The sequence below is a fragment of the Phoxinus phoxinus genome (assembly GCF_949152265.1).
Source record: "Phoxinus phoxinus genome assembly, chromosome: 23".
NCBI classification, from domain to species: Eukaryota; Metazoa; Chordata; class Actinopteri; order Cypriniformes; family Leuciscidae; genus Phoxinus; species Phoxinus phoxinus.
The window spans coordinates 25680911-25700669 of record NC_136898.1 but is presented as its reverse complement, the minus strand read 5'-3'; the positions used below and the strand labels follow the sequence as shown (position 1 = coordinate 25700669).

Below are 19759 nucleotides of genomic sequence, written 5' to 3'. Positions count from 1 at the left end.
AACCCTGCTAGACATGATCACACACATACTCTATATCATTATATATCTAACCCTGCTAGACATGATCACACACATACTCTATATTATTATATATCTAACCCTGCTAGACATGATCACACACATACTCTATATTATTATATATCTAACCCTGCTAGACATGATCACACACATACTCTATATTATTATATATCTAACCCTGCTAGACATGATCACACACATACTCTATATTATTATATATCTAACCCTGCTAGACATGATCACACACATACTCTATATCATTATATATCTAACCCTGCTAGACATGATCACACACATACTCTATATTATTATATATCTAACCCTGTTAGACATGATCACACACCTCCTCTATATTATTATATATCTAACCCTGCTAGACATGATCACACACATACTCTATATTATTATATATCTAACCCTGCTAGACATGATCACACACATACTCTATATTATTATATATCTAACCCTGCTAGACATGATCACACACATACTCTATATTATTATATATCTAACCCGGCTAGACATGATCACACACATACTCTATATTATTATATATCTAACCCGGCTAGACATGATCACACACATACTCTATATTATTATATATCTAACCCTGCTAGACATGATCACACACCTCCTCTATATTATTATATATCTAACCCTGCTAGACATGATCACACACATACTCTATATTATTATATATCTAACCCTGCTAGACATGATCACACACCTCCTCTATATTATTATATATCTAACCCTGCTAGACATGATCACACACATACTCTATATTATTATATATCTAACCCTGCTAGACATGATCACACACATACTCTATATTATTATATATCTAACCCTGCTAGACATGATCACACACATACTCTATATTATTATATATCTAACCCTGCTAGACATGATCACACACATACTCTATATTATTATATATCTAACCCTGCTAGACATGATCACACACATACTCTATATTATTATATATCTAATCCTGCTAGACATGATCACACACATACTCTATATTATTATATATCTAACCCTGTTAGACATGATCACACACATACTCTATATTATTATATATCTAACCCTGCTAGACATGATCACACACATACTCTATATTATTATATATCTAACCCTGCTAGACATGATCACACACATACTCTATATTATTATATATCTAACCCTGCTAGACATGATCACACACATACTCTATATTATTATATATCTAACCCTGCTAGACATGATCACACACATACTCTATATTATTATATATCTAACCCTGCTAGACATGATCACACACATACTCTATATTATTATATATCTAACCCTGTTAGACATGATCACACACATACTCTATATTATTATATATCTAACCCTGCTAGACATGATCACACACATACTCTATATTATTATATATCTAACCCTGCTAGACATGATCACACACATACTCTATATTATTATATATCTAACCCTGCTAGACATGATCACACACATACTCTATATTATTATATATCTAACCCTGCTAGACATGATCACACACATACTCTATATTATTATATATCTAACCCTGCTAGACATGATCACACACATACTCTATATTATTATATATCTAACCCTGCTAGACATGATCACACACATACTCTATATTATTATATATCTAACCCTGCTAGACATGATCACACACATACTCTATATTATTATATATCTAACCCTGCTAGACATGATCACACACATACTCTATATTATTATATATCTAACCCTGCTAGACATGATCACACACATACTCTATATTATTATATATCTAATCCTGCTAGACATGATCACACACATACTCTATATTATTATATATCTAACCCTGCTAGACATGATCACACACCTCCTCTATATTATTATATATCTAACCCTGTTAGACATGATCACACACATACTCTATATTATTATATATCTAACCCTGCTAGACATGATCACACACATACTCTATATTATTATATATCTAACCCTGCTAGACATGATCACACACATACTCTATATTATTATATATCTAACCCTGCTAGACATGATCACACACATACTCTATATTATTATATATCTAACCCTGCTAGACATGATCACACACATACTCTATATTATTATATATCTAACCCTGCTAGACATGATCACACACATACTCTATATTATTATATATCTAACCCTGCTAGACATGATCACACACATACTCTATATTATTATATATCTAATCCTGCTAGACATGATCACACACATACTCTATATTATTATATATCTAACCCTGTTAGACATGATCACACACATACTCTATATTATTATATATCTAACCCTGTTAGACATGATCACACACATACTCTATATTATTATATATTTAACCCTGCTAGACATGATCACACACATACTCTATATTATTATATATCTAACCCTGCTAGACATGATCACACACATACTCTATATTATTATATATCTAACCCTGCTAGACATGATCACACACATACCCTATATTATTATATATCTAACCCTGCTAGACATGATCACACACATACTCTATATTATTATATATCTAACCCTGCTAGACATGATCACACACACACTCTATATTATTATATATCTAACCCTGCTAGACATGATCACACACATACTCTATATTATTATATATCTAACCCTGCTAGACATGATCACACACATACTCTATATTATTATATATCTAACCCTGCTAGACATGATCACACACACACTCTATATTATTATATATCTAACCCTGCTAGACATGATCACACACATACTCTATATTATTATATATCTAACCCTGTTAGACATGATCACACACATACTCTATATTATTATATATCTAACCCTGTTAGACATGATCACACACATACTCTATATTATTATATATCTAACCCTGCTAGACATGATCACACACATACTCTATATTATTATATATCTAACCCTGCTAGACATGATCACACACATACTCTATATTATTATATATCTAACCCTGCTAGACATGATCACACACCTCCTCTATATCATTATATATCTAACCCTGCTAGACATGATCACACACATACTCTATATCATTATATATCTAACCCTGCTAGACATGATCACACACATACTCTATATTATTATATATCTAACCCTGCTAGACATGATCACACACCTCCTCTATATCATTATATATCTAACCCTGCTAGACATGATCACACACATACTCTATATTATTATATATCTAACCCTGCTAGACATGATCACACACCTCCTCTATATTATTATATATCTAACCCTGCTAGACATGATCACACACCTCCTCTATATTATTATATATCTAACCCTGCTAGACATGATCACACACATACTCTATATTATTATATATCTAATCCTGCTACACAGACTACTGTTCAAAAGTTTGGGGTCAGTAAGATGTTTTCTCTTCTGCTCACTAAATCTGCATTTATTTGATCAACGATCCGCTAGCTGCCCGCCTCATAAGCAAGCCGTCAAACCACCGTGTCTCTGTAGGCAGCCTAGGCTCTGAGATCTGCACACAAAAACAATTGGTTTCACCAACCACTCAAAACCAAAATAAACAGTGTTCAACCAATCACCGACAGCGGCGGGTGTTGTGAGGTTTTGCGCTCGTGCGCGGTGACGGCTGCACACGAAGTCGGAGCTGAAGAAGAAGCCAGCGTCTATCAACAAGAGAAACTGAACATGACTGAGTCAATCCCCAAGAGGAGGATTAGGGCGAGGGAATACCATCGTGTTTATTCCAAGACACGTATAGTTATCGGGAAGGCTTTTGAACAGTGGAAATAAACTAAAGTAAAACAAACAAAAAACTTTTTTTTTAATCGGACGCCGAGGTTGCACTGTTTCTTCTGGACAGGTGAGTCGCTGCGAGTGCTGACTTGTTTGGGTGTGAACAAGCGAAGCTCGACTAAACTTGGGTAGCTCTAGCTAAGAAATGCGCATGCATGATCGTTTTTTGTCATGATGCAGAAACGGGAGGGAGGGACGAGCTAACTTGGTTTGTTTGGGATCTCGCTTCAAACACAAACAGAAGTGACGTCACCCACAATCGCTGATACAACCTTTAAACGCTCCTTTTGATCACATCAACTGTCCGTGTTTGAGATTGTTCTCCCGCACATTTGCTGGACGAGCTGAAACCGGTGCGTCTCTTCAAACAGAGACACAAACAGCTCAGCAGGTTTTCCATAAGTGACTCCAGAACCTCATTAGGAAGGAAAAATAAGTGGGCCTAATATATGAGCGAGTACGGCCAAAACCCCATCTCCCCGTGTGTGCCTGCCAAAGCACTGAATCACACCGCCGTACCCTCGTCCACATTACACAGCGTTTATTTAATGCTCTGTCCCTGCATACCCAGAAGCTGTACTCGTGGAGTCGTAAATATAACCTGCTTATGAAAAAGCCTTTTAATTACACACAGAATTAATACATCAAAATGCTTCCTATATCAAAGTCACTCAAACGACCAGCCCAGCTTTTTAGCAAAATAAACGTTTAGTTAAACTGCTTTTTATCAGTGTTTTAAACTTTGCAAAGTGAGATATTTCAAGCCTTTATTTGTTATAATTTTGATGATTATGGCTTACAGCTTATGAAAACCAAATTAGAATATTGTGAAAAGGTTTTCATAAGCTGTAAGCCATAATCATCAAAATTATAACAAATAAAGGCTTGAAATATCTCACTTTGCATGTAATGAGTCTATATAATATATTAGTTTCACCTTTTAAGTTGAATTACTGAAATAAATGAACTTTTGCACAATATTCTAGTTTTTCCAGTGTCACCTGTGCATCAGTTGTTGTATTGGAGATGTTGCAAAAGCTTCAGAGCTCTGGATTGAATCTTACTTTTCTTGCCGTCCATGTCGGCGTGTATTTTGCGCGTCAGGAAGCCGGTTCTGTAGACGGCAGCGTTGGGGTCGTGTGCGATGTCCAGGAACGGGTTGCTGCCGCTGCTGATGCGACTGATGCTCTTAGTGTGAGAGTGATGGTTCTTATCGGCCAGCTCAGACAGGGACTTCTTCAGCTCATCTCCATCTCTAGAACACACACACACACACACATCAATGCATGCATGACAACTCCTCCATAGCCCTGACCTTCTATAAACAGGGTTCCCACACCTCGGTTAACTGCAAATTCAAGGACCTTTCAATGACTTTCCAGATCCAATACCCTCAAATTCAAGAAGTTAACGTGGGGACACTTTTCAAGTGAGAGCAATGTCACCTTGTAAGATACATGGTTACAGTCTTAAACACAACTATGCAAAAAAGCTTTTATTTTTGGCCATATGACAGAGATCGTTTTTGTTTAGCATAAAACTAAAGAAAATTCGGCACATCCTATACTGTAGTCTACACTGATCTGATATTAACTTATGCATGAAACTATGAAAAGTTGAGGTACCATCATAGTAGTTTTGCGCGTGTGAACATCATGGCAACGTACAACACAACATTAAGGTAAAGCATAAATGTGTGTAACTAGCGTAAATCAAGCAAGCTAGTGTGCATAGGCCACAAAGTGATGGTGAAATAACACATTAGCGGAGGGAATAATATGGAATTTTTTTCCAGAAAATGTATTGCACAAAATAAATTCGAGCACTTTCGAGGACCTGTATCTCTATGCGTGTTTATTTTCACAAACTTTCCAGGGCCTTGAATTTTTTATTTCAGATTCACACACTTTCAAGGACTCGTGGGAACCCTGTATAAAGCATCTATAGTGAGAGTTTGAACCGGTTCTGTACAATGTACGTGTGGAAATACATCTTGAGTGCATTTATGTAAAAGACTGATGGTCTGATGTGTGGGGGAGTGTGCAGTTATTTAACATCACCGCAGGAATCCCCACATACACACACTGACTCATCTGTCATCTGCAGCTGACTGCATCTAAACGTCTCTTTTGCATGCATTTAAACGACAGCAAAAAACTAATAAAGACAATCCATGCGCCTGATTGGTATGCTAGGTCACATAGACGTTTCTCCACAAAATGGATATAAATGCAATGCTCCCCGTTTGGCAGCGAGTGCGGTCTGCTCACTCATGTACGGATGGCAGCGCTCGTACACACCTATCCATCCTCCTGTCAGTCTCCAAAGAGTCTTGGCAGGATTTTACACTTGGTTTTTTCATGACCAGACACCTGTCCGATCAATAGAAACACATTAAGTAACCAAATGTAAATACTCCCAATAACAGAATTGGGATGAAACTGCTGTGCATTTCAGCAAAAATTTACAATCTACTTTTTACAACTCAACCAGATATAGCGCTGCACCGTGTGTAGTTACGGGTGTGTAGATCGGTTTGCTTGGTCCGGAGCCAAAAAACAACAACATTTGGTCCTGGTCTGTTTAGCGTTCACATTAGCATTTTTAACAGCGAACCTAAAGGCTCAGGGATATGATCACAACTTGATTGGCCAGCTTTTATGAAGTAAATTGTGCGTTGAGCAAGTAAAACAATGCAGAGTTCTGGGCTAAACGCGCTCGCTGCATGTGCCTCTACACACACATGATGTGTGATTTCCATCTCGTACCGAACTGTGACGGGCAACATGACGGGAGGAACCAGATGTGTCCTTTTTAGAGTGGCATCTCATGACATCATGTCCTGTTTTTGGTTCGTTTACATGTCTACATGTCTACACATCTCTCTCAAAAAAATGCCAAAGAGTTTCGATATTTTTCCTATTTAAAACTTGACTCTTCTGTAGTTACATCGTGTACTAAGACCGACAGAAAATGAAAAGTTGTGATTTTCTAGACCGATATGACGAGGAACTATTCTCTCATTCCTGCGTAATAATCAAGCAACTGCTGCCGTACAGTAGGGATGGGCAAGAGCGATCGAGTACTCGATACTCGTTCGTGACAGCGACGATCGATCATGAAAACAATGATCGCCCTGACTTAAAAAAAATATATTCTTATTTTTTCTGATTGGTTATTGCGGCATTTGGGCCGGTTCCTGAGGTCTGATTGGTTATTGCGGTTCCTGAGGTCTGATTGGTTATTGCGGTTCCTGAGGTCTGATTGGTTATTGCGGTTCCTGAGGTCTGATTGGTTATTGCGGTTCCTGAGGTCTGATTGGTTATTGCGGTTCCTGAGGTCTGATTGGTTATTGCGGTTCCTGAGGTCTGATTGGTTATTGCGGTTCCTGAGGTCTGATTGGTTATTGCGGTTCCTGAGGTCTGATTGGTTATTGCGGTTCCTGAGGTCTGATTGGTTATTGCGGTTCCTGAGGTCTGATTGGTTATTGCGGTTCCTGAGGTCTGACTGGTTACCGTTAGAGAGCACGCCTTCCAGACCGGCGAAATAAATTGAAACTGGATTTGAAAATGCGCACTGCAGTCATGCCAGGAATGAAATAAAGTTAAGTGCGAGATGTGCAGTGCCAATCTATATTACATAACATTATACTGAGAACACGACTGTAATATAATTTAGTAAATTCTTTGAGCTTTAGTTTTTCAGAGCTGTTAAAGCTACACTGTGTAACTTTTTTTAGTTTATTCTTAGCTAAAAACACTTAGTTCTTTCAAAAATATATGTGCTCATTAATGTATATTTACTTCGTTCAAGTAATAAAGTATTCTCGTGAGTGTATAATATGCCATTGAAAATACATACGGGTGAGGGGTTCGAATGTCGGTCGCCATGTTGCCCCTCCATCTTGAAAGTACATTAGCCAAAGAGGGACATACCCGTTAATTCAAGCTTCGCCTTTCGCGTCTCCGCAATTCACTGGCACCGGCCCTGTTTTTATTTTTCCCTCTCCCTCTCCCTCTCCCTCTCCCTCTCCCTCCACCTCCGTCACATCAGCTGATCTCTGCTCACGGAGAAAATGATATAGCCTACAATGTAAACGTTGCCTTACGCTAGTGATGTCGTACAATATACAGAATAACGATAGCACTGATAAAAGTTACTTTACTAAGATTAGCTTGCATTCGTCTGGGACTGATAGCTGATGTTAGCAATGAAATGGTAAAAAAAATAACGAAAACATAAAACTATTATTCATTTTACATAGATGTCATAACCTATATGTTAACTGACAAATTAAATTACTGCAAATTATAATAGTTTTCTAAAGTAACCTCATCACTTGAAGGAACACTCATGGACGAGGTCGAACTGGAAGCCATGTTAATATTGGACTACATTGGCCACCGTAGGAGTTAAAACGAAATCGGAATTGAGAGGAACAGAAACTAATATTCACTGGATGGTCATATACCTTTTCACCGCTAGATGGGGGTTAAAATCACACAGTGTAGCTTTAAAGAAAGCTCGCTCACGTTACACATCAGACTCGCACGGGCAAGTTCATGTGCGCATTCACGTCCTTTTGTGCAGATGTAAGTTGCAAGATTACTTTTATGTTGTCTATATCTGATTAATCACAAATACAAGACGTGTTTAATTTAGTTTAATAACCAGCTAGCAAAAAACTGCAGTTTAGTGACCGTACATTCACTCTTCAGTCTTTGGCTTTGAAACGCACAGTGACTGTAATCACTTTCTATCATGCAAAATAAAGTTTAAGTGCAAGATGTGCAGCGCCAATATACACAAGATATTCAGCATTATAATGAGAACAGGGTTGTGATAGTGTTGTGAATTCTCTGAGCTTTAGTTGCTCGTGTATCAGCGCGCGGTTAAGGGAATAGCGCATCCAAAATTTCCCTATCAAACCACTGACTGTAAAAAACTAGTTCACATGCGCATTCACGTCCTTTTGTTCATGTAAGTAGTAATGTTACATTTATGTTATGCATCTGATTATTAATCTCATAGGTTGTCGTAGAACGTGCTTCAGTTTACTAGAGATCATTTACTCTTCGGCTTTACCTCAAGCAGCTTTTCCTTTTAGATGTTTCTTTTTCGAAAACATTGATGCATCATAGTGTTATTTTTTCTAGACATACGTTCATGTTTTCATGTTTAATGTCATATTTTTATTTGTCAACATTAATTTTGTAACAGTCTTACATGTAGGCTAACATTTCCTAACATTTTCATGACGGACCCGCCACGCCCCCCGCACAAGCCCCGCCCCCCTGAATACTCGAGTACTCGTTTTTGAGACCTGTTGATGATCGAAATGAGAAAATGACAAAAAAGCCCATCCCTACCGTACAGCAGCGCAATGATATTACACACTTAGTGCCGGTCACGTTGGAAGTTATCAAGCTGGGGACTATTTTCAGGCGCTGTGTAATATCATTGCGATTATTACGCAGGAATGAGAGTAAAGTTCCTCGTCATATCGGTCTAGAAAATCGCAACTTTTCATTTTCTGTCGGTCTTAGTACACGATGTAACTACAGAAGAGTCAAGTTTTAAATAGGAAAAATATCGAAACGCTTTGGTCATTTTTTTGAGAGAGATGCTAACGGTCTAATCAGATTCAATGATCTATGCTAAGCTATGCTAAAAGTGCTACCGCCAGACCCGGAGATCGGCTGAATGGTAAAGCTCAACTGTTAACTCTCGGGGAGCTGGAAAATGAGCTCATTTCCAAAAAAAGTGAGTGCTCCTTAAAGTTGTGCATTTATGTTCACGATTGTGCTGCATTCACTCACAAAAATACATGTTTTATATATTTACGGTAGGAAATTTACTAAATATCTTCATGGAACATGATCTTAATATCCTCATGATTTTTGGCATAAAAGAAAAATGGATAATTTTGACCCATACAATGTATAGTTGGCTATTGCCACAGATATACCCGTGCGGCTCCAGACTGGGTTTGTGGTCCAGGCTCACATATATTAACTATGAGGAGATGAAGGGATAAAGTCTGCTAGGTTCTCCAGTAAATGCGAGCACTCTGCCGGACTCTGTCCTGAAGCTTTGAGCTTCTGTCACTCACGTTGCTAGGAAACTAACAATCCCAATAGCAGCCATTTACCTCGGCTTGCACTAATAAGTTTGAAGCTCGACACCACTGTTTCCTTTGTGACACTAGTCGAGTGTCAGGAGGAGTGTACATGCTCAAAGATGGCCTTTACGCACACAGAATATTCTTCAAAAGAAAAGCTGACAAAAAGAAACATGAATAAATACTGATTTAGGCAACGAGTCGATGTAGTCTCGGCCTGCAGACGGACTCGCAGCAGAGACACTAGTCTCGGTATATAAATAACCCGTTCAGAAGTTTTGCTGCACTTACTCGAGCTGAATCACACCATTAACCGGCAGATGGGATTCACCTACTCGCAACACAAACCATCAACATACTTCAAATCAGAAAACAAATCATTTCACCCTCATATTACAGGCCCTTCATTCTCCCTCTCTCTGTTTAGTGCTCAGTACGTACTCTAGAAAACCCAGATATATGAAGATGGAGGCAGATTACTTCAGCAAGATCACAAATGAACAGAGCTAGATTTAAATTTCTGTAATGTTTTTGACTTTAAAAGCACGGCTGCACTTTACTGTGAATTGACTCACATTTAAATAAAACCAACTTATGAAATAGGGCTGGAAACGTCTGCGCAATATTCACAAAGAAACACTTTACACATTAAACCATCACCAGATGAGAAATGTGGACGATCTATTAAAATATCAATTGGAACGGAGGATAAATTTCATGCATCTGACGATAGCGGTTTCATTTGCATTAGTCTATGGTTTTCTAATACAATATAAAATACATACTTTCAGCACATTGCTCTTGACTGGGAGGTTAAGTAATAACAGTCCGTTATTTTCTGGTGTTCTGCTGGCAACGTTGGGGAACGATATATATATATATATTTTTAGAAGTAATGCTTTTCAATATTGCATTACTCGCTAAAAAGGTAACTAATTATTAGGGATGAGTCGCGATCTTTGATTAGTCGAACTGCGTGCGAAATTCGATCATAAAATAGCTTTTTCGAATATTGTTATATTTTCACGCAATTCCAATGTTCTACATAACTGACGCCGCGCTACTGTCACAGATCGCAGGTATTTTCCTGTCGGGACACAAGGTGTTGCTAACATGAATTAAACCCCTACTGCGCGATAGTAAATAGTGTAAACAAACAACAGAAGAGCAGCATTGTCGTGACCTCATGACCGTTAACTCTAAGACCAACCGTGCAGCCACCAAGAAGCTCTGTGTGGGACTCGCGTGTGCCTTCACTTCTGTGCCGTCCGAGCGGGTGTTCTCCGCGGCTAGGCTAATTGTTAAAAGGTTGCGCTCGCGTCTCCTCCCAGAACATGTTGGCATGCTATTTTTTTTTAACAAGAATATGACATATCCCTAAGCGTTAGGCTATGAATAGTTACATTGATTGAAACAAATTTGTTTAAAAAGAAGGCTATTGCCGGTAACAAGGCAGGTTCCCATAAAATCATTATGACCTGTATCCTACCGCATTTATTACATTTTTTGACCTTACGAGCATCTGGTTTGCCGATGCAGAAACGGACTGTCCTGCTTATTGTTTTTATTCCCTTCCAAATTAGCCTACCATAGGCCTACTATGTAAAAACAAACAAAAAACGACGAATTAAACAGTTGGTTTGTTGACAAATCGCTAAAGATGAAATTGGCCTCCCTTTCTGTCATTATGAGAATGTGTGTTTTGTTTTTTACTCTCTCCGATTTTCGACTTTTGCTCCTCGATTGCCGAATGGCATTTTCTGTTATTCACATCCCTACTAATTATGTTCGTTACGTTTTATGGAAAGTAATGCATTACGTTACTGTGGAGTCACTTTTTCTTCTTTTTCTTTATACACACACACACACACACTTTTGATTTTTGATAAGGCTGCATTGGATGGATCATTGAAGGTCAACAGCAAAGACACTGGTTAATAAAGTGAGATTAAATACAAAGTATATGTGTGTAATGTAACGTATTTAATTATTGCAGGTTTGCATAATAATTAGAGTTAGCTTTTCACATCTTTATTCATTTTGAGGAACACTGAATGTGTTTTTGTGCAAGTGAGATGAGGAAACGGATGTTCACATTTAGTCCAGAACCACAATACTCATCATGTTTTCACACACACGCCTCTGCACTCACTCACGATCCTCTCAACATGGGGACAATAGAGCTGTCAGTCAATGCATGAGAAAACAGTCACTCGTCTTACTCGTATGCATAACAGATATTTTTTTGTACATTTTAAAAGTAATGTGTTACTTTACTAGTTGAAAAAAGTAATCTGATTACATAACTTGTGTTACTTGTAATGTTACTAACACTGTCTGCCGGTTCTAAAAAGTGTGATGGATTTTTAAAATGAATTATAACTAACATTTATTTTTATTGCAGGATTAACAATTATATGCGTTTGAAACCTGAAATGTTTCCAAACGCTTTGGTCAAAATCAGTCAGTGTGGCTGAATCATGTCTGAATATAACAAAAGGTGAAATGAAACTAGACAGATCTACATTTAAACCGGTCTGAGATCCTCTGGGCGTGATTAAACCATGTTCGAAGGCATTGTCATATTTGAAGGGTGTCGACTGGAGGTAAATTTAAGTGAGGTGAGAAAGAAGAAATAAGTCTACCGCAGAAGGCACTACTATGGTGAAAATATTGGCCTCATGGCATTGTCCCAAGGTCACCTTATTATGTAAAAGCCTTGCTAAGAACAGCAGCACTTGTCTTCACGGTCGACTTTATTAGTGAATTAACTTGGGCTATAGAAATCTAAAGAGACCACTCTCACATCTCGACATGCCTACTGTAATTACTCATGTGTTGACCATCCTTACTGAGATTCTGGGGCAGAAGGTGGTGTGTACCCTGATGCCAATCACATTTACCAACTACCATTTAAATATGCCTCTCCTCCTGTTCATGAGGGCATTGCTGAGCAACAATTAAATACAAACTGTAACTTTTGTGAGGTTTGCGCTAAAGAACCTTTGAGCAAAATTTGTGCATACTGAATAAAATCGGTGGGATTTTTTTTAAATGGAAAGTTACAAAGAATCCCAGTAAAAACTGAATGCGGACCAAACAAGTTTCAAAAGTGTGAGTTCAAGGGTTAAACAAAAAAAGAAATGTTCAGACCCTTTACAATCAATGTGCCAAATATCAAAATCTCTACAGCTGTTACATTTTTTAGTCTTCAACTAATAGAAAGGGATAGTTCACCCACAATTACAATTCTGTCATCCTTCTCCGACTTGAGGCATTGAAACAAAGTTTTATGGTCAACCAAATTCCCTCTTTGCAAAATATTTGATGTGCTGTTTGCAGCTGTTGTAAAATACTGTATAAACACACACCTGTGACTTCATTAATTCAGTATTACTGCAGCACTGTGGTCGGTGTGTTTGCCAACCATTCTGCTCAAAACTGCTGGGCGGAAAAGTTGATTTAAAGAAACATTCCAGCATCAATACTAAATAATCACAGCATAATTGGCATTTGTTATATCATATATGTATACGCTTTGTATTCTTATCTTGTGTTTATACATTCAAAACATGTGTTTTAATGTTTATTGCTTTGGTTTCTTGGTACAATGGTTTCTTAGGGCGTTTTGCCTTAATAAACAGAATATATTCAAACATGATAGCACTTAATATTTAATCTGCAAATAACTTCTGTATACTCCGTGTTTCAGCAGCAGGGATGGGTTTAGAGGTTCGGATCGTCTCCTCCCGCTCGGGCAGACTGAGATCTGGTTTGTGGTTGGAATAGGGGTGTGTGATATATATATATATCATCTGCGATAATATTGTAATTGTTGTTTTAACGATGTGGGATCTGACATTATCCAGTATATCACTCACACACACACACACACTAGGACTGGGATGGTTACCGCATTACCGCGGTCACGTGACGCCACACACACGTACAGCTCGTCACCATCATCACCGCAAAAAAAAAAAAAAATTGGCCTGCACATGTGTGCACGTTGTGTCTAATGACATGGATTCATTGATTCTAATGACATGGATTATGTCTAATGACATTGTGTCTTTCATGGATTCAAGGTTTTCTAAACAAAACGTATCAAACGATGGTACGTGAGTTGGGGAGCACAATGTTGTCCCATGACACATGATAACATTCCATTCTAGAGATGGGCTATTATTTCATCCGCAAGCGCATCACAAAACTCACCATCAATCCGCACCAATGTTTTTTAACCAATTTTCAAAACCGCACCCGCCCGCCATCCGCTGATTGTTTTAAGGTCTATGTGCGATGCAGGCGCTGTTGCCGCGAGCCGCGAGGCTAGAAAGCTCCTGGCTGTTCTAGAAAGGAGACTGATATTTAACGTATATATATAGTAGGATATTTATAATCCTGATTATATGTCTGCCATATTTGCTTCTTATTTATTAATTCCAGGCAATTGGTTGATGAAACAGTGATTAAAATTGAGATACAATTTATACAAAACGAAATTCAATTTAAAGAAAGGCTTTCTACAAAACAAAACTTAATAAAGTGGTCAAAATCATCTCTGACCCATCTTATGATCCAACTCATGCTGTTCACTTTTCATATAATCAACATAGATTCAATTAAAACATAACATTATATTATGTAGGCTAAACATAAATATGGAATATATTTTTGTGTAATTAAGACATGTTGGAAACATGCAAATGTATCTGAGAATATTCTTAAATAAAGAAATCTATTCAGTGATTGGTAAAGCGGGATTTAAAGCGGTTTACCGCTATACCGCGGGAATTTCTTGGTTTTCAACCACGATAAGAAAAAATCCATACCATCCCAACCCTAACAACACACACACACACACACTGCATGTATACACATGATGTAGTCTTGTAGATTAGACTAGTGCGTGCACGTTGCGTGATTTACTCTATATTTCTATAATTTATAAATATCACACGAAGAGTGCTGTTTTTCTCCAGATATCAGCATAATAACAAATGTGATATTGATTTTATACAAGAAGTTAATATTAAGTGACTTAATATTTGCCATATTGCCTGTTTTTGATCAATTTCGCCAACAAATATTGTCCAAAACAAAACCACAGCACTGTAAGTGCGTCTCTGAGCAACACACAGCAGCGTTTCCTTACTGAATGAATCAGCTTTTTGAACGAATCAGTTGAATCGATGACTAAGATAGATGAAGACGGTCAAATGCCTCGTTCCTGAATGAATCAGCCGTTTGAATGAATCGTGTCACCTCTGCTGCACTGAACTGTGTAAATGCATCTAAACGCCACAGCTTCTGTGTTTTGTTCATACTTAATTAATTTGCTTGGTAATAACAGCCCTATTGTGTCGTCTTACTATTATTGCATTTGATTTAATTTATGAAATTGACACAAAAGATGAAGCATGCATATAATTAAGTTTTTTAAAAATGGATTTATAAAAGTAAAAATGCCCATAAATGGTAAAAATCTATTAAAACATATTGGAAAAAAAAAATGTCTGTCCCTGCTGTGAACAGACCAACACACAGAATATGAAGAATCAACAAAGAGTCAACAGTCCTGAACCTACCAAGGTACCAGCTCAATAAACATCATCTAATTATCGTTATTGATAAAATCCCAGAGAATATCGAGAGAGTTGTTTGTGGATACCGCACACCGCTGGGTTGGAGCAGAGTTGGCGAGGGCTGGCTGTAATCCGGCACAATGGGACGATGTCTCGCTCTATGACTGTTATCAGTGAGGCACTGTCAGTCTAATGTCATGTTTTCAAGATCATAATTACAGCTCATGTCTCAAGTGTCACCAATCTAATCATTTGACTGAAAAGCACACCATCACACACTTTTGGGCATTAATTGGAGCATGTATCTGATGTGTATTGGTGAGTTACGGGCACCAGAGCCAGCCATGACGAAGATAAAAATAAAACCAGTCATTTCTTCACCCCTTGTGAGGACTCGAGGCTTCAGAAAGGCGGTGGTGTAGGACCTGTGGGCCTGTGAATATTGCATGTGCTCATGGGAACGCCAGCCTGCACATTTCCTGATCTTATAAAGCACAATTCATTGCTTTTTCTACCCAATTTTCTGCTAACTCTTTTTATTTCTGCTTTAAACGGCATGAATGTGGTGGTGAATGTGTAAGTACTTACACGGCCCATTCCAGCTTCTCATTCTTGATGGAGTTATACAACACCTGCATGGAAGAAAAACAGGAAAAGAAAAAGGCTTAGTATTCAATGTTAATATAATTCATATTCAAGTAGAAGATATTAATTCAACCTCCTGAAATAATTGTTCTTAACATGTGTGATCTGTGTAACTGTAACATCACGGCTGTGTAAAACGTGCCAGAACAATGCTTGTGGTCTATAATTTAATATACCATCTCACTGAATTATTATGAAGTCAGCCACTGTGGAATCGGTTATAATGAAACACTGTCTCCTCTGGACACTAATGGATCTTTCTGATGGCAATGCCATCAGTGAAATTCATTGTGAAAATGTCACACAATTCATTTGCAGTATTTATGCAAATGCAGACCCAGAGTCCTGCGTGAAGTGTGAGCGGAAAGGTCAAGCTAAACCTCAAAATGCTGCAGAGATCTCATTTGTTAGCATGAATATTAGGACACACACACACACATCCGCGCAGGTCTCAAATGGCTTCGCTACATTCATGAGCACGCGCGGTACAATAGACATCTGTCATCGGATACACATTTCACATGAAGTAACCTCACCGTAACACTGATGTGACCCTGAGAACACACTCAAACTGATCTCTCACAACACTGAGCACACGTCAGCTGATGTTACGTGAAGCTGCCAGACCACACATGATGGGTCATGACCGTACGTCTGTAGTGCTGGGACGTACTGGTGCAAAAAAATAATAATAATCATGAAACCAGTCTGTGCTTTCTGACCGACACATCTGCTTTTGAACGCATGTATGTCTAAGTGCACATGTGATCGGTGAACACTGATGTAAATGATCAAATGCACTTGTCGTGGACTCGAGGCGAGGTTTCAATGCCAAACCAGCTCAATGCCGGAGATCATGCAATGTGTCATTAAGCGCATCCAAAATAAAAGTTTGTGTTTACATAATATATGTGTGTGTACTGTGTATAATTATTTTGTATATATGCTGTAAATACACACATATGCATGTATATATTTAAGAATTTTTTATTTATTTATTTATAAAATATTTATATATAATATAAATTATAAATACAAATACATACATATATATATATATACACACAGTATACATGCAAATAGTTCTTAAATGTATACATGCATATGTGTGAATACAAAATAATTATACACAGTACACACACACACACACACACACAGGTGAAACTCGAAAAATTTGAATATTGTGCAAAAGTTCATTTATTTCAGTAATTCAACTTAAAAGGTGAAACTAATATATTATATAGATTAATTATATGCAAAGTGAGATATTTCAAGCCTTTATTTGTGATAATTTTGATTATAATTTTTTGAAAACCTTTTCACAATATTCTAATTTTGAATTTGGGGTTTTCATAAGCTGTAAGCCATAATCATCACAATTATAACAAATAAAGGCTTGAAATATCTCACTTTGCATGTAATGAGTCTATATAATATATTAGTTTCACCTTTTAAGTTGAATTACTGAAATAAATGAACTTTTCCAATAGGGCGTGATGTGGCCTAGTGGTTAATAATCTAGTCTGGTAACTGGAAGGTTTTAAGTTGCAAAGGATAATGTATACTGAACTGTAAGACACTTTAGGATAAAAAAAAAAAAAAAGAGCAAAATGAGAAAATAGTGTCAACTATAATTTATATTTAAAATAATAAAACTAAGTAGACTGATTTCCGGAAGAGTGTAAACGATGTGGCGTTCCCAAAACACTGACATGTGTGTTTGAGACCAACAGCGTGAGTTTGAATGGCTATGTACTGATGATGGAATTTAAAATTACTGCTTAAAATTACTGAAAAAAATGTGATCTGGTGCATGTAAAAAAATTGTAATACCATGTTTAAAAAAAACCAGTCGGAGTCAATAGCCGTGTGGGCGTCGCTCCAGCATATAGCTGACGCTCGCTCCGATCTCACGTCTCCTGACAACTCTACACTGTACTATACAGTAAATATTAATCTTAAATGTAAAATAATAATATTACAATTTGTGTGTATATACAAATATATATGTACATACACTCAAACAAATCTGAATCAGTGATTATTTAACAAAAGCTATACAGTAGAAAATGGTCATATTACTCCAATATGCTCGTATCGCATCCCTTAAGCCTCTAAATCCTGATAAATATAAAGGAATTGCACAAACAATTACCACAGCCGCTTACTGTATGCGTGAAGTAATTTCCCCATGTTAGTTTACCCAAAGTGAGAAGTGTCAATGTTCATGTGTGTACAAACACAAAGCCATGTTCCTCTCACATGAGCTGTGTCAGTGGCAGCGGGATGCCGCCCGCAGGACAACACACACACACACACACACCACACCACACACATCAGACCGGACAGAAAACACACGGGTGTGAAAGAGGGAGCCATATCTGTGAATCATAAATCAAACACAGTGACCAATAAAGCAGAGAGAGACGCTGCTAACCCGGGTCAAGGTGACACGTTAATGCCGTCTCAACAACAGATGTTAACAGCAGCATGCATGTCATTCACTAACAGCAGAAAGCCATCTATCATGGGTTAGTGCCCGCTGGCTTCAGGTACGTCTCGTCCAGAGGGAAATGCAGTATCACACACACCACGCTGAACTACAACACCAGAGCTGCACTTACTAACAGCGCTATCTGGAGAGCGTTAGTCGCGTGCAGGAGGATCATATAGAGTCCATGTTCATACAGCATCACAGTGCCCAATCATCTCCAGGCACACAAACACCACAGCACACGCCAGGCTGTTACCTTCTCCTTCTTGGGCAGTCCGGTGCTGAATTCGGCAGAATTGGACACTTTGAGGGACTTGGAGCGGTGCTGTGGCTGACGCCTGAGCGACTCCTCCCTGCCGTACTTCACGGACCCGCCGGGCCGCATGCGGACCTTCCCGTGCCCTGAACACCTGTTCACCCCGATCATCTCACACACACACACGCGGAGCGAGAGAGCAGATCGAGCGTGTGAGGCGGCAGCCGAGTGGAGAAGAGTGAAACCAACAGACGAGCAACACACACACACACACGTCCCTGCCTTCAAGACACGAGCGAAGCTGCTTTCTCCCGCATCGCTCTCGGAGTGTGTGGATACAGAGCGATAGTTTCCCTGGGAGCAACACGTCAGTGACAGAGAGAGAGAGAGAGAGAGAGAGAGAGAGACAGAGAGAGAGAGATGAGAGAGAGAGAGAGAGAGAGAGAGAGAAGAGAGAGAAGAAGAGGAGGAGAGAGAGAGATGAGAGAGAGATGAGAGAGAGAGAGAGAGAGAGAGAGAGAGAGAGAGAGAGAGAGAGAGAGAGAGAGAGAGAAGAGAGAGAGAGAGAGAGAGAGAGAGAGAGAGAGAAGCTCCTCCCATTCTGAAGTGAGCCAGTCGCCAGCAGACTCGGAGAGCTCAGGCCATCCTGGTCCTGCTCAGAGATGTGAACCAGCACCACCAGCACCACCAGCACCACCAGCCACCACCAGCACCACCAGCACCGCCAGCACCGGCTCTCGCTCACACAGCATCGCAGCGCTGCCCGGAGGCGTGCATACACTACGCATGCTAATAATGCAGTT

General features: G+C 38.6%; 1 protein-coding gene across 6 annotated transcripts in view; it reads right to left on the bottom strand.

Annotated features, from left to right (window-relative positions):
- Window positions 1–19759, bottom strand: part of psd3l (pleckstrin and Sec7 domain containing 3, like) — a 148927-nt gene that overhangs the window by 15271 nt on the left and 113897 nt on the right. For 5 of the 6 annotated variants that reach the window (XM_079600220.1, XM_079600221.1, XM_079600222.1 and 2 more), the window contains 2 exons: window positions 16150–16193; window positions 4917–5107 (listed from right to left, as the gene is read on the bottom strand). In XM_079600220.1, coding sequence (XP_079456346.1) covers window positions 4917–5107; window positions 16150–16193 — 235 coding nt within the window. Of the gene's footprint in view, window positions 1–4916; window positions 5108–16149; window positions 16194–18956; window positions 19284–19759 lie in introns of those variants that run through there. The other variant, XM_079600225.1, reaches the window with a different exon arrangement.